General features: G+C 39.2%; 1 protein-coding gene across 14 annotated transcripts in view; it reads left to right on the top strand.

Moving 5' to 3' along the window:
• DMD (dystrophin) overlaps positions 1-25,214 on the top strand; it is a 1,926,267-nt gene that overhangs the window by 1,880,081 nt on the left and 20,972 nt on the right. For 8 of the 14 annotated variants that reach the window (XM_073357937.1, XM_073357947.1, XM_073357957.1 and 5 more), the window contains 7 exons: positions 1,891-2,002; positions 6,134-6,270; positions 7,044-7,082; positions 11,781-11,846; positions 12,957-13,022; positions 15,175-15,333; positions 24,902-25,145. In XM_073357937.1, the coding sequence (XP_073214038.1) occupies positions 1,891-2,002; positions 6,134-6,270; positions 7,044-7,082; positions 11,781-11,846; positions 12,957-13,022; positions 15,175-15,333; positions 24,902-25,145 (823 nt within the window). The remainder of the gene's footprint in view (positions 1-1,890; positions 2,003-6,133; positions 6,271-7,043; positions 7,083-11,780; positions 11,847-12,956; positions 13,023-15,174; positions 15,334-24,901; positions 25,146-25,214) is intronic. The other 6 variants (XM_073357881.1, XM_073357993.1, XM_073358014.1 and 3 more) reach the window with 3 other exon arrangements.

Here is a 25,214-nt window from a genome sequence, read left to right as displayed (position 1 = left end):
AAAAAATTACAGAAGTACAAAAATCCAGGGCTATTTATATATTTTTCGGAGAAAGAGAGTTTAATTGGTGGTAGAAATACTGTTATATTATGATCGTTGCCTTGCCTTCGACAGAATCTACTCAGCCTATCTTCTGTAAACATCTCTTATTTAACAATAATCAGAAGTTCTTGATTCTGAAATGTTGCTGATGGATTTAAATATCTGGATGAACCCCATGGTTACTATAGCAATGAATAAAACCACTGTGTTGTAAAATGGCTATGTATTGGTATGCCTGTTCAGAATCCACTTAACTGCTAAGTAAATGCTCGCTTTCAATTATGCTTAGACTTGTTTTATCACTTTGTTTCCTAATAGCTGCTTTGTATGGTTTGTGTGTTTTTTATTCATTATGGTCTTTTTTACCATTGATATTTATACTTCTGGGTATCGTGCTGTTTACAAAGAGCTTTTTATAATGCTATTTCTAAAGCCCAGATATTCAACAGAGGGCAGGCAGCATTCATATAAAGATGTCGTCATTTCACTCTACATTTGAGGGTTTGAATGATGACTTTAGGTGGAGATGCAGTGGGAAGGTGTCTCACTTTCTTCTCACTTTTCCCCCTGGTAGCTGGAGGAAGTGCTTTTTTAAATCCCTGTTTTTTTTATCATTGTATTAGTTCCCTTGCTATCTGAATTAATCTCCTCGTGCCTTTACTCCCAATGCATATTTCAACTTGGAGATGGTAAACTTTATTGACTGAGGGGATGAGCTTGCGAGTAGTTTACTACATCTAGAACTTTCCTATTCCCAAATGCAATATAATAAAATGCCTATTTACTTTCCTATTCCCAAATGCAATATAATAAAATGCCTATTTACTTAACTTTGTCTCCATAATTATTCAAACAAAGTCAAAGGGTGCTATTGTTGTGAGCAAGGGCTGTCAGGGGACTGGATAGCCTTCTGGTTAAGGCACTGGACTGGGAGTGAGCAGATCTTGGCTACATGTGTGCATCAAATCTAATCTATAGTATATCTCTCTAGTATATCTCAAGTATTTCCAGGGCATCTATTACTGTGGTATGTAAATTATGCTTAGATAGTGTGTGTGCGCCTCAGTTTTCACTTCTTCAAAATACACATTGTGTTGGAAGGCATTGAGAGAGTTAATAACTGTGAGACTGACAACATCTAGAAACAGTGCTGTTAACTCTCTCACTTGAAATTATTGCTAATGAACCTCTTAAAACAACACAGACTTTGTGTTCCTGGCTCCTTCCCACACTGCAATATAACAGAAATAATAGGTGTTGAGGCTAAACGGATGTTTGTAAATGTGCATTGAGATCCTTTAATTTGAAGGCTCTTCATACGTGCAAGCTATAATAATAAAGAAACTAGACAGAACTCAAACATATTGCTATTTAATGTGCAGAATGCAACAGAGCTTCCTGGGGTTATTTGAGGGGCATTTTTAGTTGAATTTATTTGGTTAGGAGGTTTGATGACAGGAAGGGTAGGAGGGATAAAAATAACTGACATTAATTTCAGCTTATCAGAAATGTGCGGGTACGTTTTGTATATTTTTTTAAAGACATTGGTTCGGTTTTCCTTTGGCATATGTGCTTTCCCAGCATTATCCTGTAATTACTATAATTTTTGTGATTCTGCTTTTTGCAAATGTATACGTAATTTTATAATCACCTTGCTTCAAATTGTTTGCCATATAGGGCCAATAGCAAACATTTTACTATGCCTACTGTACAGTGCATTGTGTACAGCCAAGGCTATCTTGGGGGGAAAGGAGCTATTAGCAAAGGAAACTACTTTACAAATTGAAACAAAATTCAATTATGATACGCTACGAAGCTCTAAAGGCAATTTTTTCCTCCCTCCATCAGGTACAGAAGCTTAAAGCACTTTAACTATGACATCTGCCAAAGCTGTTTCTTTTCTGGCCGAGTGGCAAAAGGCCATAAAATGCACTATCCAATGGTGGAATACTGCACACCGGTAGGTATCTGCCTCAGTGATGCTTAATGTTGATTATTATGTAGAAGTAATAAGCTTCAGTTGCTATGTGCAAGCTAACAGAGCATTTGTGCAGGACTTCTTTCGGTAATTAAGTCACCTTTTATACACCCCTGTCTTTACAGCCTAGCATTTTGAAATGCACAGTGAGGAATAGCAGTAATGGTTTGAAGTAACTGGGAGTTAAGGTTTACTGCCTTTCATTGTTTATACAACGCTATATCAAAATCATTCATTATATGCTAATTGATTCTGTGCTCAGTGTTAAATAATTGATTTTATATATTCTACGGTAAGACTAGGATTCTTGAAAAAATCTATTTGTATCCTGTGGGGGGGAATCAACTCACAGTATATCAATGAGGGCCCTCCCAAGGCAGCACCCCCATTCTTTTTTCCAGTGTACTATAAGCATGTAATAAGCTCTGTACTGAAAGAGCAGTCACTAATAGAATTAGTTTAATGTGATAGCTGTTTTGACAGATGGTGTCAAATGTTGGTTTGGTCATGACTGTCTCTTCAGATGCAAAATTATTCTCAGCATACTAGTGGTGGTGTTTTGTTGTAAGATGATATAGTGATATGTAAAGATCTAGGAGGTACTTAAGAATAGCAAACTGGATTTTCACATCTGGAGACCAAGAGCCAGATTTTCCAGTGCAATGCCTGTGCTTTGTGCTTCACCATTCATGTTATCTGGCCCTAAACCCTCTTTAACTGGTCCAGGGAGGATTATTCATGTAAAGATGATTCTCCCATGGCATAGAGCAGACAAGGCAGCTCTTTACCTTCCCCTGTAAGAGGAAAATGTGGAAGAGGTAAGATCATCCTGTACCACACCACTTCTCAACTGTATTTTTGGCTCCATGGGTCCATTGTAGCTGTGTGTAAATCAGAGCGCTCTTATGTGGTGCAGAAGGACTGCCACTATACTGAGTTTTAAGCCGTGTTTGCAGACCCAGCAACCTGCATTTTGTGCAGTTTTGATGCATCTCACAATCTGGCTTCCAGTTTATAATGTGGTTTAGCACTGATCACAAGATCCTGTATTTTTGTCTACTAGTCAAATGTAATTGTTTAAAATAAAACCATCAAAATAATACATAGCCAACTAGGAAACTAAAAATGTTTGTATCTAATTTGTATGCAGATTAAGGGACATGTGGAAGGTACAGTAAGGGTTGTAAGCTTGTCTCAATGAATGGGGAGTTAAAAAACAAAACAACAACAAAAAACAAGAGGAAAATATATACCCTAAGATGTTATGATGTGGCAAGAATAAAGTTTCTGTCCATTTTTATGATATATTTTCATTGCAGCATTATTTGTTTTGGACTTCAACCATTATTTTATTTATGACATGCATAATACCTTCTAAAACATTCAGTTCACTGTGTATTGGAGGATATGGCACTGCCTGGAGTGAATCTCTGCAAGTACAATACATTTGCTTCTGACAGCTTTTCACCAAAACTCTCCATATGCTTTATCCTTTCCTGCCCTTTCTTCATTGACTGAGATTACTGGAAATGATGATGTGTTGAACTGTTGCTCATTTCAGAGGGAAAGTCTAGAACAGCTCAGACAAATCTGAAATGATTATTCTACTGTAAGCATTGCTAGAAAAACTGTAATCTTCAGATTCATAGAGCACATTTGTGCATTCCTCACAACTGTAGTTATAGGTTATTGTTTCTTCTTGCCACCTTTATTGTCCTAGCAAATGAAGCAAAGACTTCATGAAAAATGTAAACTGTACACAGAGTAACACCTCTGCTACCACCATTTTTACGTGAATGATGCGTTTTGGCAACAGAGCTCTAACTAATGGGAATTTCTGTCCCTCAAGTGATTTGAAGGTAAATGAAACAATAAGAATAAAAGTCTCCCACTCACAATGTCACTCCTTTGAGTCTATTATAGGACCCGGTACACTTTTCCATAGAAATATAAGAAATTCAAATTAATAACAGGCAAAATAATGAAAAACAGAAAACCGAGAGTGCATGCAGATTGCTGAGCTTAGTCTTAAGAACCCATTTCACAGATGGTAAAAATCTTCTTTATTTCTGAGCTCCAGCAATCCATACTAATTAGTTGTGCATAGCTGAACCAGCAGTGAGCTGACTTAGGAGAGGATTAAACTGGAAAAAATGTGAGCAGGTAGTGCCAAAAGTCTCTGAGCTATTTTTTTAACTGAAAAATAACCCTCTAAGTACTGTATCACTGAGTCCTCAGTGTCTAGAATGTAATGATTTGAAAATGAACAAAAAGAGTTACAGTGGCCCCCTCTACAAGATTTTAAGCACCAAAGTATTTGCTGTCTCAGCCCAAGAGAAAGCCGTCACCCTTATAGACAATTTAACTGTCAGTCGGCCAAGACTGCCTTCTTTGTTGTAAGCTTCCAAAATACCTGAATGTGTCCAACTAACAGTGGAGTGTGTGGTGGATTTTCCACATATCAAACAAGAAACTTGAGAATCTGTGATTTTTAGTCCTATTCAAGAAGAACTTGAGAATTCCTACCAGGTCCAAACAATGCAACAGCTTCTCCTTTGCTCAAGAGGGTTGAGTCAGAATAAAGGCAAGGCAATTCCTTGATTTTTTTTTTTTAGGGTAGAACTAAACTAAGAATATCTGTTGCCTGAGGATTTCTGTACCAGCTACAGAAATTGGCAAAGTGATGGTTTGGCTTCCGCTCAACATAAAGATACTTTTGTTGAAAAAAAACTGGAGGTTGAGATACTACTCAACTACTTTCCTAGTCTGCCAGGCAGGAATCACATCGAGTTTTTCCACAGGGTGGACTGACCTCAAAAGAAAGGGAGAATTCTTTTCCACCCCATGCAGAAGAGCAGCTTCAGTAGAGAAGTGCTTTTGTTAGTCTTAGTGAGGGCATTTTCAACCCAGTTTCAAAGGACAGGGACAGGCAAAAACCAGCAGCATTGTGACAGTTTAAAGGCTAGAACCTAGCAACTCATTCCTCTCTCAATAGGAGGCATATTTCTTATTATACAACTAAAAGCAAACTAACTTTACCTCATTTCTTTCTGCCAAATTAGATATACCGGGAAGGACCATCCTTATGTGAGTCAGGAAAGAAATTAATTTATTGTAGGATTGCAGTATTGCAGAACCTAGTTCCTCCGTGAGGTGTAAGAACTTGGGTACAGATTTTAAAAAGTAACTCAAGTCCTCCATTAAAATTCATCAGAGAAGGGTCATCTGATACTTTATCAGACTTACGAGAAGAGAAGGTCCCTAGTTCCTCCCTTTTAAGTCTCTCTGGTAGACTTATTTTGATTTCTTTTGGGCTTGGCTTAATTTGCTGTTTCTTCTTTTGTACTTTTAGGTGGCTTAGATGGGAGAGAGGGACCTAAGTTCAGGCAAAGGGTTAGAGCAGTTTGAGTAGGCTATGCTTGGGCCCAAAGTTGTTCTAAATGCCTACTAACTCTGAGTTGAACAAGCAAAAGGAGAAACAGCCCATCCCAGAGTTTTCCACAACTCTAACCTCCTTTTTATGTAAAGAAAAATAAAACAGTGAGGGCAGAGAAGGCTGAATAGGGAAAACTCTTTTGGGAAGGTTGTGACAACTGTCCTAGACTCTGCAGTCACTGAAATAGTAAACAAAAGGTGCTCATTGAGAGTGTGAAGACTCAGAATGCTGGCTTATCAGGAAGTCATTGCCAGGTCTCACACTTGCTGCATATCCTGTTTTTCAGCTATTTTAATATTTGAGCCATGCCCAGTCAAAGCCTTTGCCTGCTCGGTATCAAGGCAAAACAGAAACTGTGGGATTTCATCTTCTGATTGATTGTCTGCCTCAGATCCCTTGAGAAGAGGGACAAGCCTATTATCACAGAACACGGGAGTTCAAAGACTAGAACTTGGTTGGTTTTATATATTTGGCAAATAGTAACATACCTCACATTGTTTGGGAAATACTTTATATCTACAATGATAAGTGTATGCAGTTTTTGATGTTCCAAAGGTCAAATCATTAGGTGCCTCTGTGCTGTGTTCTCATGTACTACGTCAAATGATCTAGCAGAAGAAAAGATGATCAGCGACAATAATAATTAGAGGGTGATTTTATTGTGATGTTGCTTTCAGACAACTTCAGGAGAAGATGTCCGCGACTTTGCCAAGGTACTGAAAAACAAATTCCGAACAAAACGGTATTTTGCAAAGCACCCAAGAATGGGCTATCTGCCTGTGCAAACTGTCTTGGAGGGAGACAACATGGAAACGTGAGTAGCTAGCGCTAAAGCAAATAAGTAGTATATCATTTGATATGCTCCTCGAGCTCCCAGCTGGCACCAACTCCCTTCACTTCCTTAATGAGTAAAGCCTCTTTTTTTATTTCTTTCATTTTTGTTTACTATGGCTGAAAGGAAAACACAAGCTGACATTTCAATTGCCATTTCCTTCAACTTTTTTCACCTATCCTTACAATACTTTAAACTTCAATTAGCAAAAGAAAAATACCTCCTACTGCATTGATTTTCTTGTAAGGCCTTAAAATGGATAAGGTAATTTGGAAACTAGCAATCTTAGCATTACGTTTTGACTTTCTTCCAAAAGGCGCTATCTCTTTAGTGAGGTCTTTTGTTTATTTTTTAATTTGATTGCCACAGCCTAGCTTTCTCTTTTCTCTACCCATGGATGTGGTCACACAAAATGACTTAAACTCATTGTATTTAAAAACAAGCAACCAAGAAAAACCAGCGATGCTGCTCATGGATCAATGAGTGGCCTTACCTTCTTTTAACTTTACCACAAGTTTATAATAATTAGCTGTTTAATGGCAGTTGCACAACAGCTTGTTATCTCTCTTTTTCTTTTAATTAATATTTTGATTTTATTTCCCAGCTTTTGGTTAGATGCTTTTCATGGTCATTCACGTTGGTCTGTTGGATTTTCTGTTTTTCAGTTGTTGTGTTTTTTTTAATCTTTCTGTAATTATTTTGCTGCTGAGTTTTTCTGCCTCCCTCTCTTCACCTCCTCATTTTTTGTCTTGCAGTCCTGTTACTCTGATCAACTTCTGGCCAGTAGATTCTGCGTGAGTACTTTTGCTGAAGTGTGCTGCTGCAGCTGCGTTCCCTCACTTCTTTGTTTTGTTTTTGTTTAGTTTTTACATATGTTCATTTCCTTCTTTTGTTTTTTTTTTCTTGATAGCCTTTCTGAGAGAATAATTTTTATTCCAGATCGGTAGAATGGGATAACACCAGGGTTTCCCAGGCATCGTGAAATGTATACCGTATACTCTCTCCGGAGGGTGTATTCTCATCTGATTAATAGGGATTTTGGTGCACAGTCCTACTAATGCTTCTGAGAGTGTGTCATTTCTGAATAAGAGCAGACTCCTTGATTGTAAACTAAATGTATTTCAGATGATATACACTGAAAGTTACGGTTTTTCAAAAATTTCAGAGATGACAGTGGTCTTGCAGTTAAGACCATCATTTAAAGTTTTACTTACACTCTCATGCACACATACACAACCCCTCCCCACGCCATCCCCATGATAATCAACAATTCATTGGATATTTTATTACAGTCTCTTTTGTTTTAGAAGGTATTCTGAGGAGACCTTGAGATAGGGCGTTGGGTCTTAGAGTTCTAAAAATACTGTGGAAAGTTTTATATGCTTTTCAGAAACAAAACCAATAAGATTTCTCAGCTGTAAACTGATTTTTCATACATGCACCATCTCTGCACATGTTTCATCTTATCGTAGTAGTAGGAGCATCAGCATGAACGACAGATTTATAATTGTCACTCTGGCGTTTGCTACCACATGACAGTGCTAATTTTAGACTAGTGTAAATTAAGGTTACTTTTAATTCTTAATTCACTCACAGGTGAATATCAGTGAGGAGAGAACCATAAAATATTAGGGAAGATAAAAATGTTTTTACTATTGTTAGCATATATGTTTTAAAATGTATGACCTACATGTCACTTACTATGAACTATTATTAGAATAAGCAACAGCAAAATATATACATTGGAATATTGATTTATAATTTTCACACACAGCATAGATTGTCGTGAAGACAGATGGAGCACTCTTTCTCTAGAAGGCTGATTTTAAGATGCCAAGAAATCTGCATGTTATTCCAAAGTGCATGTGGTTAACACTCAGCTTAGTAAGAATATCAACAAAGCTTGGAACTAAAGTGTAGTAGAGGGCTTTGGAGTTATGTGCATTGTGTTTGTAAAATGGTTTCTCCTACAAATGCACCCATTGGTAATTTAAGCACACTGTCTATCGAAATACATAGACCCAGATTACTGACTCTTTAAAACACAGTTAGATCTTTGACCAGAAAAAGTTAAAAATCAAAAACTCATAAAATAAAAGCTTGGGTGATACAGAATGTTGTTGCTGTGTCTAACATAGTCACAAATAAGCTTGTATAACATTTGTTTTTAAGGCATGGTGCCCACAGATTACTTATACTAATAACTTTGTGACATGCTACACTAAGAGCTTTATACCAACGGTAGGAAATTTGATTATTGGATCAAAGAGTTTAACTTACACATGATGCATCAGAAACCACTATAGAGATCATGGCTAAATAGGTTTAAGGAACGAAATTCTTCCAAATTTCCCTATTTCACCCATTTTAGGAATGGAATCCTTCATCATAATAGTACAGATCATAACTCTGAAAGTATTTAACTAACTATCTGACCACATTCTGCTTATCAGACAACTCTCTCCCAGGCCTAGAGCCCTGGTTCTGGGTATTCAGTATCAGTTTTCTATCAGTCTCCAAAGTGCTCTGGCCTAAATGTGAATCATCTAGGAATACCATTACAGCACTGAGAATATGCTGATTAGGTGGACATCATGATATTTGGGGCTGGCATTGTTTATAAAAATATGTTAAAGTGTGAGGCTTCTTAGCACTGGTTCAGACTGCTTATGGGTGGGGTGGATATTTTGCAGATACTCTGTAGTTGCCAAGCATTACAGAGGCAACTCATACATTCTATAATGTAATTATGATTTCTGTTGTAATCACTTGATAGTACTGAACTGGGAATCTGTCACTAAGAAACACTTTCTTGATTCTTTACTTTCAAGAACCCTTGACCTGAGGAGCTGAATAGTTAATTTCAAAACACATTGCTGGGTATCGTTACCTAATTTTCTACAGAGGGTAAAGGCATTATAACATGATGTCTTAGCTACTCAGCTCTCACTTGGCTTTAGTAGGAGACTCAGGGTTATAACTGCGGACACCGCTTTGAAAAATTTATCAATGTTGTTTTATTTAAAAATGTTTGCCTCTGTTAAACATTTGCCATGTCCCTTAGCCTTACTACCGATTCATTAATTTGCTATTCAAACTGACTATGTCTTGATTACTTCTGCTAAGGAACCAAAGGAAATAAACTTCTATGAAGCTGCTAAATCTAACTTACTCATGGACTCATTTAGGTGTCTTCTGCCTGTAGTTGGCACGTCCACATAGCCAGTTTTATCAAGTTGTCCAATACTGTGCTGTCTTTAAACAAAATTGCAATGTTCTCTTAAAATAATAATAGGAAGGAAGGAAGGAATCGAGGCTGGGCTGGGTTGTTTTGGTGATATGCACAAAAAGCCAAAGCCCTATTTCAGGAGTTTCCAGAGAAATCTTTAAAACGTTTTGGAGAGTGGGATAGAGCTGGTAGCAGAACTAGTTCATGAAGGAAAAAGTGGTCCGAAACAGAGGCTTTGTGATGCATTAAATCTTTTTGAGGGGGGAGATTGCTTAAAATGAGAAATAATAGCATTTTGGACTATGCCAGTTATTTTTTATTTATTTTGTGAAATTATTTTGACCTATTTCCTCTCTTGTAATAGTAAAATATATATTTCAGATTTATGCTCAAGTTTCAATGTCATTATCACTATGTATGTTAGTTCAAGGTGCACAGGAAGCACTCCCTGCTCTCCTTTAAAGATGCAATTTAATTTCTGATCAGAAGATGCAGTCAGGCTCTGAATGTCAAGAATATAGAAATTGGGAGATATCCGCTCAATAGCAAAATCTTAAAGTTATTATTAATAGTAAATGCCTACTAGCACAGATTTTGAAAGTGCCCTGATCTACATTATTCTGGGTTACCTCCAGTTTTAGAGGAGTTCCATGCAAATCAGGATATCTGGTTACAATTAATTGCCTATCTTCCAAGAATATCTTTGGGAGTTAGTATTGAATACTTCAATGTAGTACATTGAATATTTATCCACTGATTTGTGCATGGTGATATCTAAAAGCATGGTTCATAAATGTGGGCTTGACAATGCCAAACCTTGTCTCAGAAAAATGCGATTCATGATAATTGACCTATAAGTATCTCACAGAAAAAGCTTTTCTAGTCTATGAGAAAAAGCATCAACGATAATGACTTCTAAATGTACACTATATAGCTCTGTGAATTCAGAAGAAGCCTATTTTTCTAAAGCACTTCGCAAACTGCTTTAAAAACCGGAATATGACCAGAAATGTATAATCATCCTATGCTTTGTAGGATCATCACGCCCCTAATACAACAGCACTACGTACCATTATAACTTGTAGTATAAGAATTGTTTCATCTGCCACTGAAATGCAACCATTCTGGAGTTGAACACAGTCTCTCTTGGACTGTACCAGTAACACTGCATAACAGTTAGAAACTAATAAGTGAAAGCATTTCATCTACCAAAAAAAATTTTTTTAAAGGATTTTAGATAGCCAAATTCCAACTTGTGTATTTTTTCTAAGATTCTAAGGCCTTGTTTACTCTAGAAAGTTAAACGAGTTTACCTGTGACAGTATAATTACTGGTCCAACCCTGTGGTGTAGATGCTGTTATACCAGTATAAAGATGCTTTATATTAGAATAGCTATTTCCATTTGGGAGGGAGAATAAGTTCTGCTGGTATATGGCACCTTTAACACTGCACCTGTAATTGACTTAGTACTACAAGCACAACTTTCAATTGTAGAAAAGCCCTAAGGCAAACTTATTCTTTTGAAAAGTCACAGGGATTCTTCCGTTCAGAAATGTGAACAGGAGTTCAGTTTGTAATGATCAAAAGTTGGGGAGGTCCAACATTACAGTTCCCCTAATACCACACTGTGGTGGTAGTGAAACTGTGGGAAGAGGACCATCACCAAAACACTGGCCCTAATTCTTGCAGTCTCCTATACAAGTATTTTGACTAGGCTCAACACTTAACATTGTATATCTCATGAAGTAACTTCCTGATTGGGCATGGATGCAGGGGTTTGAAGCTCTTTTTTTTTTCTTTTTTTTTTTAATGAGACTTGCTACTATTTGACTAGAAACACATCTCAAACAGGAAAGGAGAGAAATAAAACACTTTCTACAAGGTTTGGACGGTGCATCTGGAGAGTAGGAGAAATAGCGTGGTGAATGAAGGAGGTTGGCAAATTGGGAAGGAAGTTCATCTATACATCCTTCTGAAAGAAACCTCTCGTGGAATAGATTAATCTTCTTGCTTATATATCATAAAAAATCAAGTTCAAATGAACTGAGTCCCTTTCGTATGCTGCTACAAAACATTCTACTCTGAATGATGGATCAAGGAAGCACACAAATCATGGGTTGCAAGTATAGCTTTCTGTTTATTAAACACTGTATAAACCATGGAAGCCGTGAGCCATGGCAACATGAGGGCATAGACATACCAAAGTGTATTTTTATCTTTTTAAGGGGTATTTGTGATTAATCAGTGTTTTCTGCCTTATAGGCCTGCCTCGTCCCCTCAGCTTTCACATGATGATACTCATTCACGCATTGAGCATTATGCTAGCAGGTATGAGATCACCTAAACACTAGGCAAATCTTTCTTGAAACAACCATTTAAAAAAATACACTACAAAAGAGAAACAATCATTATAAGGGTATTTAATAATTGAACGTACCTAGAGTGGATACTATACATCACCTTCTAACCACTGCTAACCACCTACCAATTAACTTGCATGCCAGACTACTATGCAATGATTGGTGAGTAAATAAGAGCCGCTTAACATAGGTAAATCCAAAGCATATACTTGGTTAAAACTGGCCTTTAAGTTCTGTGTGGGTCTTTATTAAGTTATGCGTTCTGCTTACATAGGGTTTTATTTTAATTAGAATTCTTGGTATTACTGTATAATGCAGAGCCTTCCAAAACTTCTAGCTACCAATACATGAGTCTCAAAGGATACATTTAGCCAACATTGTAAAATGAAATAATTGAGCTTATGAAATACTTGGAAAGGTATCTTTCTCTGTTTTGGAGGGGGATGATGATATACCACTGCTGTAGTTCACTTATCCACTTTTAAGAAGACTTTTAAGGTACTCTTTTATCTTAAAAACCAAACGTTGGGGTAAATGCTCAGATCTGCAATGCAAAGTGATTTTTTCCCCCCAGCAGGGGAATTTTCAGGGGTAAATACTGTGTAAAATACATACTCAAATGAAAAAAAAAATCAGATCAAGCTAGATGTTTTCTAAATTATATATTGCATTCAAAAGGGAATAAAGGTCCTCAACAAACTAGAAACATACAGGTCACTTCAGCTCTGGTGATGACATTACCAGGTATGGAACAATTTGTGGAAGAGTCTATGGCATCTTAAGGCCTTTCTTTCATAGCAGAATCTGCTTAGCCAGGAGGATTTGTACGTAACTTAGAGATTAATTTAGATAGATCATTCATAATGAATAAGCAGTTACTTGTGACAGCTGCTTGCAATCCCATTTGTTAACTAGCATCAAGTGAAAATTTGTCCAGGTTTTCAAATTTAGGGTCTCTAATATTTTGACTACTGTGTCACCAAAATGTTATATATTTTAAAGTTTTCAGGAAAGTTATAGCCAGAAAAATCTGCAGTGAGACTTATGGGTTTTATTGAGTCTTTCAATTTTTCCATAGGCTAGCAGAAATGGAGAACAGCAATGGATCTTACCTAAATGACAGTATTTCTCCTAATGAGAGCATGTAAGTATACTATCTCTTTGAAGTATTTCTGATGGACATTTGCTTGCAAAGGCTTGGCACCTTGCAATAAAGTACCAATAATACAGAGTTCACAACATTTTCTTGTTCACATCTGACTGTTGTGTGATCTCATTGTGGTATGTTTGGTTGTGGACTTCTCATGGCCCACCCCCATATATACCAAAGCCTGGATTTATGATGTATAACTCAAAGCTGCAGATATGCAGCTGATGATGAAATGTCATCACACTTAAAAGTAGTTCTGTGTTATGTCTTCAACACAAATTTCACATAATACGTTGAAAAAAAATCTCTCATAGAGTGTATCTCATAAATGAAGTATTACTTGGTAGTTTGAAGTTTTCCCTTTTCCTGTGAACTTTAAACTTAAAAGTGGATTAAAATGTTGGATGCTAGAAATGTCAGTGCAGCCTTTTGAGGGGTCATCAGGGCCATACTAAAAAGAGTCCGTCTACAAATAATTAAATTATACTTCAAGCAATGGCAGTGTGAGCTCATGCTAGTTATTAAATATTAAACGTCAAAAGCCTTGATTGGACCGGATGTGGAAAAATGCATTGACAAATAGTCATTATATTGCTTTATACTGAAAGGACCAAGGATGCAGCCAGTTTGAAATCTAGTCAGTTTTGTTAAAAGTAGTTTCATAATCTGCACCTGACACTTAATCCCCCTGCAAATTTTGTGCTTTTATTATCTCATTTTCCTTGTGGGGGGAGGGACAAAGGGGAGGGTCCATGGTTTTCTGCACCCTGTTGCTCTGTGAAATACGCATAAAAACAAAAGGGGAAAACTGATTAAAGGTTAAAAATTTTAAACGCACCTAAGCTCTATTTCTAATACAGATTCAGATACTTAGGAGCCTAAATGTAACTGACTTCAGCTTTTTAAGTGCTCAAGTCACATCTGAAAATGGGACTTGGGTTGTTAAATTAGTTAGGGCTGGTCTACAGTAAGACTGTAAGTTGACCTGAGTTATTCTACTTTAGTTACATAACTGAAGTCAACGTAACTTAGGTCAATTTACAGTGGTGTCTATAGCACACTATGTCGAGCGGAGACACTCTCCTGCCGATTTACCTTCTGCCTCTTGAGGTGGAGTCGCTCTGCCATCGACTTAGCTTCTCTTTATCAGACCTGCTAAATTGACACCACTGCATCAATTGCAGCAGTGCCAATTTAGCCGGAAGTGTAGACAAGCCCTTAGGGGCTTTTGAATATTTTACCTTAAGTAGCTAACAGGGAACTTCTCGCTTTATATGTCTGAAAAGTTTCGTGTACCCAACATCACTGCATCCATAATAAACCTGTTTATAGATAGTAAAACGGAAAGTTAACACTCTGGCTGCGTGTGTAAATGTGAACATAATTTGTGTGTCAGAAAAATTTTATAAGAAAGTGAACTGACCTGGTTGGCCACTGACATCATCAGTGCAATTCCAGTGAACCAGTGAATTTGGCATAAATCTCTCGATTAAAATTACTGAAAAAAATCTTTAAATTTTTTCTTAAAATGGGATACATAAAACTTCATTAATTCAAACCATAAAACAGTAAGGTGCATGCAGTACAAAAAAATCTATAAAATTTGGCAAAAATATTAGTAAAACTAAACTATACAGTAAAGGAAAAGGGGAAGGAAGGAGAGTATAAATAGAAAAAGGGCTAGGTATAAGAAGAATTGGTATACAGGAGCATGAGTAAAAATAAATGCTTTGGCCTTGCTTCCACAAGTTTTTGTGCAATGGCATAGCAGGTAGCCTAAGGTGGTGATTCTTTAATGTAAGAGTGAGTAAGTCAGGTTAAGCGATGGATGGAAGCAAGGTGAAACATGAAGGCCAAGATCCTCAGCTGTACCAGAGCTTTGCTTGAAACACCTGAGGAAGAAGAGGGAGGCAGAGGTGGATCCCAAGTATATGGAGCACGAGGGAAGGCATGTAGTGAATTAATGTAATCACTTGAACAAATTTCACTACAAGTTCACTCATCCCCTGCTCCTTGCAATGAATCCAGCTGAATTTCTTCAAGAGGGAAGAGATTTTTTTTCTATGAGTTGCCTTCTATCAATAGTCACAAAGATAAAAATGAAGATGAAGAAAGCAGCTTTTGGGGTGTTGCTGTGTTTTTCCAGAGATGATGAGCATTTGTTAATCCAGCACTACTGCCAAAGTTTGAACCAAGAATCCCCACTGAGTCAGCCTCGCAGTCCTGCCCAGATTCTGATTTCCCTGGAGAGCGAAGAAAGAGGTGAGCTAGAGAGAATCCTAGCAGATCTGGAGGAAGAAAACAGGTGAGATATACTTTGCAGCTGTTATCATAGTTTCATCTACATGATACACACACATAAAGGGGCAAAAGTGAAGCTGGGAAACCTCCTGTTGGAATGTCTGTTTTATTAAGCTTTCCTATTAAATCTCCTGCATATGTTTTCTCTCTCACTTTCTGCTAGATATGAGAGAGATGATAGAACAAAATGATATAAATATAGGCCCATTCATGCTTTTGATTCAATCATGAATCAGCACTATTGTGTTTACCCTTCTATGCAGAATCTTTATAATGATAAAACTTCAAAGGAAAATATGGGTCACTTCATTTTGTGATTATAGGGTGGCTTATTACAAGTTCTGTAAACAGTGTTGTGTAACTCTTCTTTGTATACAATGTACTGAGTTCTTTTTATCAGCATGTATTTCAAAATAACTCTTCAGTGTTGCTTTATTTTGCATTAGCCATTACATGAGAGAGGATTTTGTACATTTTCTGCCATAGACACCTGGAGGAGAGAGATTTTTCTTGAAAATAATCAACTGGATAGTATAGTTGCCCTAGGAAGATGGGTGAGAGAAGAAAATGATATATATAAAGAAGATTTTAAAAAGATAAAAAGAAAAGGAGTACTTGTGGCACCTTAGAGACTAACGAATTTATTTGAGCATAAGCTTTCGTGAGCTACAGCAAATAAATTGGTTAGTCTCTAAGGTGCCACAAGTACTCCTTTTCTTTTTGTGGATACAGACTAACACGGCTGCTACTCTAAAAAGACAAGGGAACTGTGAAATGACTGTGCAGTACCTTTGTACAGGATGAATTTCCCCTGTTCCCTCTGGTGGACATAAATGGTGCACAGGCCTCTGCACAGAGGTAATATTGTGCCACGTTAGCTAAGATGTGAATTTTTAATACTTTTACTATGTCACCCGCTTCTTAATCCTTTGGTGGCAGACACCTTTTTCTTCATTTCCTCCTAATTTAACTTTCCATTCCTAGCTTTTCTTTACCTTTCATAGCAAAGGCTCAAGTGGCTTTTGACAGCATCAAAACACTGTAGCCGCAATTTGGGGGCTCTGTTGCTTCACTCAACCAGCATAAACCAACGCTAAGCCTGGCAGATCTGGTCATTGGCAGATTTAATATTGAGACCCCGAGAATTGAAAAATCATGACTCAGTTCCCCCAAAGTCATAAGATTTAAAGAAAATAGATTTCTGAGTCTTTAGGGTGCACTTGATTGACCTTTTCAGGCTTTTTTTCTTCTGCCATGAGGGCTAGAAATTTTTGCTGCTGTTAAATTAAAAGGGAGATTCTCCTGTAGTCTTGCCTCCTTGCCTCAGGAACTGAGATTTTTAGAACACCATTCATTATCACAAAACTCACGCAATAATTGCAAGAGTTTGCAACACTGCAGATAACCTCTGCATACAGAATTCTTTGCGTGGCACAGATCTGTTGTGATGGCTCTTACGCCACACTGACTCCTAGCCACCAGCATAGAGGTTGTGACTGAGACTTCGTTAGGCCCAGCTGATCCTTGACTGCCAGAACAGCCTCTGGGAGGCTTTGGCAGCTGGCATAAATTAGAACAGCCTGAAACAGACTGATCTGGCACCCACATAGCCCCAGGATAAGGGAAAAACACAAAGCTATTTTTGCAATTCCTTTTTGGTTTGCGCTAAGCGCACACCACAGACTGAGGGCCATACATCTGTCCAAGAACCGTGCTCCAACAGAACCACAGATAATACTGCTTTCCCCACAAATACCATTTTTGATGGCTCTGTCCGCACTAGAACTCTGCACACAACTGTGCCGGGAGGGGTCACTAATACCCTTAACACACCCCCCCAGAAAAGCCTGTAAATTATGCTCAGAGCTACTCTTTGTAACTCATTGTTACTCCTCCTTTCTCTCCATTTGTTTGTAACACTCAGTTGTTGCATCTTGTTTTAATTCAGACCGTAAAATCTTACGGCCCCTATGTGTGTGTTCAGCACGCAGCACAAAGGGACCCAGTGTAATACAAATAATAATAAATTAAAGCCTACATCATGAACTCTGGTATTAGAGCTGACTGGCTCCTGTGTCACCCACACTATCCCTTTGTGAAAGTATTGGTTGACCCTTTCCTTTGTACAGCATCTGGAGCTTAATGAAACTTCACAGGCTTACAAATCATTCAGACCAAGGACAATACAATGATATTTGGCAGAGCTGCTTTCATATACACTGCAGAGTTACATAATAAACAGCAGAGTGAGAAATGAAGAACAGGCAAAGGAGAAAAGACTAACTTTAGATGAGACTTGAGATGAGATGGAGGCTCAGTAAGACAGAGGGGTATAAGGAGGCTGTTCCAGATGGCAGGAGCTACAGACAGACATGCTCTTGCTCACTGAGCAGTGGTGAGATTGAAGAGATAGAGGGGAGCTCTTGACGTTCTAATACAGAATATAAAAAGCCCAGACATTTCCCAAAGTGGAGGAGAACCAATGGTTTTAAATCAATCAATCATATATTTCATGTAGCTAGCATACGTGCCTGGGAAGTTTTGGACAAGTAATCAAATATAACTAAAACCACAATGTAAGGTTTTGGTTCTTATAAAAGTGATGTGGGCCACCTAACTATGAATCACTGAGGAAGAAAAAAGTGTATCCCCTACATGCACAAAAACAAGCAACCCACCCAAGCCAAATCAGCTCAAACAGAGAGGAAAAAAACTCCTGCTCTTAAACTGGAAAGATGTTACAGTGTAAATAGCAGTATAAAACCCTAACATAGATGTTCTGAACAGTCCATCTGGGGTTTGTGCCTTGCATTTCAAAATAAGACTTCCTTAATGTAGGAACAACTAATCAGGAACAACAGATGAAAAAGTCTCCCCAGGGCAATACAGTCGCTAAATATTTGTGTGAAAGAGCCTCTCAGTCTCTCTGTACATAAGAGAGGATACTCTTTGGTTGTAATCCAGTGCTGTTCCCTAATTTCTGCTGTTATCAGAATTCTAGCTTCTTCAAAGCAAAGTGCCTAATTTGTTCTAGTTCATAAAAATGTTTTTATTGCCAGGTTATTTGTAAACTACTTCCAGATAAATCTGTGAGGGATGGAGTATTGAATGCAAACAATGGCATCAGAATGAGGTAGTCATAAACCTGTGACTTTCTGTGAGGAGGATTAAAAGTAACACCTATCCACACAACCCCTGAAGCCCCCAGAAGTGATTTCTTAACAGTGGGGTGCACTGGGAGTTCTATTACCAAACAATCCCACAAGTGATGGATGCTATTAATAACTCATGAGTGAGTTATCAAACTCCTTATAGCTGCATGGATTTAAAGCTGAATTGCATATGCTTCATATTGTTTACTTTGTGAATGTTTAAATGAGGCACACGTCTACTTTTCTTTCTTCTCTTTGTCTTTTAGTAAAATACACCCTATTTGCCTAGTGATCAGAAGGCTTGTCAGCTTTCTTAGGCTGTCACGTCCATTGCCAAGGTATAGTCACCTGGCCTGAATTGTGTCTAGTGAGTCTGGATTATAGAATATTGCCAGTACTCGCTCACTCTCATTTTGAGAGGATTATGCTTTTATCTCCTTTCCTTTTACTTTCCCTTTTGTATCTAAAGCTTTTAAGAAATGCTTTTTTTTTTTCTGAGCATGAATGCCTAATTCTCACTGGCGTGAGCAATGCCTTAAAAGCCTACCCTACAACAACATTTCTTTTTTTCTGCACAGGGTAAATCTGTTCTCCAGAGCTAGTAAAAAATAATTAGATGATTTCTTTTTTCCCCGAAGAAATTTCTACAATGGCATTCAAAATACGATCTGCCATTTTGCATTTTTAACTTTCCTTTCCTGTTTAAGTAAATCAGCCAGTCCCCAGTCCAATAGAATCAGTCCCACTGATATTTTTCCTTTGCCTTTTTTGCTACTGCATCGCTCTTAGAACACTAAGATCAGCTGGTAAAATGTGGCTATCAATACCCAAAACTAAACACGCAGCTAGAGACAACATATTCTCAGTGAAGAGAATGTGACTACCTGTAACAGAAACTCAGAATGAACTCATGCTTTGTCTTCCTTCAGATTGCAATGCAAAATTCATCTATTTTTACTACGTCACCACTCAGGCCAGGTGACTTATTCTCCACGAGCACAGCGAAAATAAAAACACGAATGTCCCAAGTGGAAAGAAGGATCCCTTTAGTACTGCAGAATAGGTCTGAGCAATAGACAATAGCAGTGAGCACTGCATAGCAGCTCTAATTATATTTTCCAGTTAGCTATGCTTCACACACACACACCCCTTCATTGTACAAATTTTATTTCCTTTAACCTGCAGTTTTTCTTTGACTGGCTCCTGCATATTCTTGCTTGTGGGACTGGCACCTCCTGGTGTTGAGCTGCAGAATCTTGTCCTTGCCTGTTCAACTGCTCACAGCAGATATTAAAGGGGGAGTGGCCCCAACCACTCTTCAGTTCCATTTTAACCTCCAAAGTGGAAGTGAGCTCAGATTGCATACAACATCCTTGAAGCTTCCCTTATTAGTTTTTTTTTTTCTTTGTAAGAAGAACAAATAAGAAATGATACCAGTCAGGCAAGGGTATTGTTTGACCCACACGAGCCGGAGGGCTGCCTCACACACAGCTGTTGATGAGGGAGGCTCCTCAAGCCTACTCAACTAACTCTGGCAATGTATAAGTCCAGGTTTGGATACCTATGAGCCTGAATCACTCTGTGCCCATCTTAAGCAGCATTCATGTACTGGGTCTTACCTGGCTGAGAACAGTGCCAGCGTCCCAGCAGTCAAAATTGTGTAAGCGGCACTAAAGTTGTCCCCTAGCTGAAGAGGTTCCATACCCAACTCAAGTGGCACTAGGAGCCTATGATCTGTCTGAGCCAATATAGTTTGTGCCTAACACCCAGTATCATTAACTTGAATACACCACTTCCAAGTATCACCAATACCCAGGTCCCCAAGGTTTGCCCAGGTCAACTAGGTCCAATTTTAGCACTGTCAGTTGTGAAGTGCCACTTACCAAAGGGATGTTGCAGCCTACATCAGTGTCACCCAAATTCTCTGATTTGTCATGGTCAGCTGAGTCCCATGGCAAAGATCCAGTACCCTTGATTTTTCAGACACCATCACCAATTGCATTCTGTGATACGCTGTCTAGCAAAAAAAAGCTAAGAGCTTCCCCTTCCTTCTCCCCCCACACACTTATGTAGATTGAGTCTGGTGCTGAGAACGTGGCACCATTTATATAGATAGTACGATAGCCCCCTGATCATCTGGTGTCTCCTGCCCGGGAGTTTTTCCAGTGTTAAATGTTTAACCCTATGTAAACAGTTCTCTGAGGATTTACTCCACAAGCCTGCTGAGGCTCGACACATTTCTTTTGTGGGTTCCCTCCAGGTGAAATCAGTAGAACTGTTCTCATTTCCAGGCTGAGGTTCTGAGCAGTGCCCAAAATAGCCTTTGTTGTCTCCAGACCCGTCAGCTGGGTTCCCCAAGCAAGGTGTCTTTGAGTGCCCACACACCCACAGGGCTGATACCTTGTGAACCATTCCCAGGCCCAGACTGAGGTGTATCTGAAACCTGCTGCACCTCATTTAGTGCTGTATCATTTATTGGCTCTGAAAATGACTGACTTCTAATCTGAGGTTGATGCCCTGCTTTAGAAATTGGCCAAGACTATTACTGTCTGGAGACATGTCAGTTCCACACACCAGCATCAATGTTTTGTTTCCGAAGACAGGCTATAAATAGCTTTTCTAGAGTCTGCTCCACTGTTGTTGACCACTATCACTGCTGGATTACTGAATCTGCACATGCTTGTTTTATTTATGCACAATCAGCTGCTCTTTGCTGCTCTGCACATCGCAGAGCTTCCAAGAAGCAACAATTTAAAATAAATAAACTTTAAAAAAGAAGAAAAAGAGAGAGAGAGAAATTTTGGCAGCTGCTCCTGGAACCTCATGGCCTTGCCACTGAAGGTTTCTGTTCCAGCTGGATTCATCCCTCTTGCGCAACATCTCTGATGTGGAAATCCTGGAACCTATTCTGCTGTCATGCCAGGAAAATCCTGGACTTTGATCTGCTGTTTGGGTATGGCAAGCAGTCAGTTTCAGGTGCAGGTGTCTTGGAAGTGTTTTCATAGCGTTCGAAGTTTACCTGATTCTGAGCACTCCGAGAGCAGGAACACCTCTTTGGAAAGCACTTAACCGGTAGATCTGGGATTCTCAGCTGAGGCCATGTCGACTCTATCACTTGTGCTGGCAAAACTTATGTTGCTCAGGGGTGTGAAGAAAACAACCCCGAGGGACATACGTTTCGCCAGCATAAGTGCCAGTGTGCACAGCACTGTGTCGGCGGGAGAGCTTCTGCCGCCTACGTCGCCACGGCCACTCATTGAGGTGGTTTATTATGTCGACAGGAGAGAGCTGTCTGCCATCAGCATAGAGCGGCTACACAAGCAATCTTACAGCGTTGCAGCTGCACCGATACAGCTGTGTGGCCGTAAATGCACTACTGTAGACACGGCCTATGATAAAGAACACCAATTCCTTGGGATTGTGTGTGGGGTGCTGTTTCTTGGCCAGACAGCACGTGAAAATTGCTACCTAAAAGGTGACGTTAGGCATATATCGCCTCTTCTAACCGAGCCAGAGTTCAAAATCAGCCCAGCTCACCACAAGGATCCATGAGATGCTTTCCTTTTAAGCAACATGCTTTTAAAAAATGAGAGAGTAAGAACTCTTCTCTCCTGGCTTCCTCTGTCTTAGACATCAAGGCATTCATGTCTGTATCTAGACTTTGGTCTTCACTCACTTTGAAATACCCTAGTGTATCGAAAGGTTGCTCCATGTACGATGAGCGTTACTTGAGGTAAGTGTTTTGAATAGATGGCTGCCCCCAAAGGAATCTGGATTTCTTTACAGCTAAGCCCTTGGCTGTTGTATGAACACCACAGGGTAGGTATATTCATTTAGCTGCCCCACGGATATTCACTCTAGTGCATGGTTCTCTTTTGCTTCGGGATTGGAATTTTGTTTCACAAAGCTCTTTGGACCTCAGGTCTGCATTCGTCATAGCCGTAGCTACAGCCTGTGGACTTAATGAGAAACAGGCCAAATGCCAATCCTCTGTCCCCTATATACCATAGGGAAATATGGTATGGTCCGTGTCATCATCTCTGTTTCCACCTCATACAGGCCACTAATCTGTCTGTATTTCCCAAGTTGCTTTTACACCATTGTTATGACTCACTGGGTATTCATTCATCTGGATATATCAAAAGATATTCAACTATCCCGAAGACAGCATTCATTGCAGGCCTTCTGTCTTTTCCACAGAATTTGAAAAGCTGGAAGCTCTATATGTGCTTGAAGCAAAAGTGCTTCCCTTGCAAAAGTCTGATCTTGTAGAGAGAAATTGTGATCGCTTCTAACACTCTTGTGACTTCTCATCCAGAGCTGATGTGGCAGTTTTGCAGTTCCCATTCATCTAGAACTCTTTAGCCTTCCTGGGTGTTGTTCTGCGTGCTAGTGAAAAGCTCAAAGAGAGAGCTTACTTACCAGTAACTTTAAGTGTGTCACCTCTGTAAATTCTCACAACACACCTTCCCCCATTATCAGAGAAAGAATTCCAAAATTTAGGGGAGGAACTGAAGGGTGAGTGGAGCCATTCCCCCTTTCATACTGACAATCCTCTACAAGGGGAGGACTGGGGGGCAGAGAGGGGGCGGGGATGAATGTCCTCAGTGGGCACTGTTCTCTAGAAAATGCCACAGCTCATCCTAAGAAAGCACCAATACCACAAGTGTGACTATGCAGATGTAACATTTTTAAAGAACAACAGTTACTGGTAAGTAACTTCTCATTATTCTTGACACCACTTTCTTGTCCATGGGAAATTATACATAACGTGTTTGACTTCAGAGCAAGCGTAGGTCCTCTCCTCCTGTTTGGAGCAGGCAAGATGTCCAGCTCCTTTAGCACTGCTAAACTTCATGTTGGAGAATCTTGTCTCATGTTACAGCCTCCGCTCCAGAACCATTCATGTAATGTGGACACACTTCTATATCTTTCTAAGCATTCCCCAGTTTAATAAAACTTGCAGTAGGGTTTCTGGGGTGTTTTTAAGCCTCTAGATCAGAGGGTAAATGTGAATTTGGGTTCACTGGCAGGAATAAGAAAAAGGTCTCTTTTCACAACTTCTACTCTATCTGAACCAGAGCATATAATAGGAGTTCTAAAAAATAAGAAAATCTAGGCCACTACTTTTGGCAAGTAAGCAGTTATGAGGTCTGTGGTACCATCTTTCCCTCTGGGAAGTAGTAAAGGGACACCATAGCAGTAAAATCCCAATATAGTTTATTATGCTTCCCCTTTGTGTGAAGATTGCTGCTACGAAATTTTATTTCTTCAGTTGTAAGATGGCCTGGATTGTCCATAACAGGGTTCTGACTTTTCACCTCCTCTATTCTGCAGAACATGCAGAGGGTGACCTTAAAAAGAAAACCAAGTAACTACTCACCAGGGAAACGTTCTTGTTTCAAGTGCTCAGTAGAATTTCTTCACCATGATGTTTTTTGGCCTGACATCTGATATTAATCCTCTGGAGTGTTTTAGTCAAGAGACTGACTAGAAGAACAGTTAGCCCAATGCAGGATTAACAGGGTAGTAAAGTGATGGCAGAAATGTGGCATTCAGAGAATGCTGTGTATAGCCCAGCTATTCAAATATTAACAGAAATATAAGTCTAATTTAACAGGTCAGCTCATTGCCTGTTACTCGATTACCCATTCTAACAGTTGGTCTGAAAATCTAGTTTATGGTAAATGTAAGGGAGGCCGCTTGGTCTTCTGTGGTGAATGAGCACAGAGTTGCAAGTTCTCTGTGCAAGTTGCAAATCCAAGTTCTGCCACTGGCTTGCTATGTGATTCTCTCTGCCTCAGTTTTCTGATCTGTAAATTAGAATAATTCTTGCCAAATCCTTCACTGCGGTGGTGTGAAAATGAATTTGTGTTTGCAAAGTGCTATATAAGTGCATTACTAGTATTGTATATACTGTGTATTCTGTGATCAAATAGTAGCATTCACATGTCACAGTATTCACACTTATTAAAAATGAGCAAATGGTTCATTGTCTGCTGTTAACTACAAAGTTCAGCAGACTGGAAGCTGAACCACACCTCCTGCTTATGCTTTGGGAAGGGCTTCTAGAGCATAGTCACCCCTCACCTGCCACCCATGCTCTGGACAGGGAGTTCAGAACTCTTACGAACCAGAGACCTGACAATGATATCTGTGTTTCAGGGCAACATCCTGACATCCCCGTGTGAAAACCTGTACACGTTGGTACCTTACCTCTGTCAAACCAAACTCAAACTTTGTAGGTTAGTTTCAGCAGACTTGAAGGCAGGTGGTTTGGATGGGCTTAAATCCCAGACTGTGCCTATTCCTAATAATTATATGTGTGGTGTGCATTCTGACTGCTATAGCCAGGGTATGGAATATGTTGTACTAGTCTACTTTGTAAAGGCAAGGCTTTCCTTTTTTTGACATTAACAGAAACCTGCAGGCTGAATACGACCGATTGAAGCAACAGCATGATCACAAAGGACTCTCTCCACTGCCATCCCCACCTGAGATGATGCCCATCTCCCCTCAGAGTCCTCGTGATGCTGAGCTCATTGCAGAAGCCAAGCTGCTTCGACAGCACAAGGGCCGCCTGGAAGCCAGGATGCAGATTCTGGAAGATCACAACAAGCAGCTGGAGTCACAGCTGCACAGGCTGAGGCAGCTGCTGGAACAGGTAAGTCCTTGGGCTTTCCCTTTGGAAAGCTAAAGAAAGATTTTTCCAAAGCAGAGTTTGAAATGTTAT

Source organism: Lepidochelys kempii, chromosome 1, assembly GCF_965140265.1.
Source record: "Lepidochelys kempii isolate rLepKem1 chromosome 1, rLepKem1.hap2, whole genome shotgun sequence".
Classification (NCBI taxonomy): Eukaryota; Metazoa; Chordata; order Testudines; family Cheloniidae; genus Lepidochelys; species Lepidochelys kempii.
Note: the sequence above shows the minus strand (reverse complement) of the source record. Positions and strands in the feature narration are given on the sequence as shown.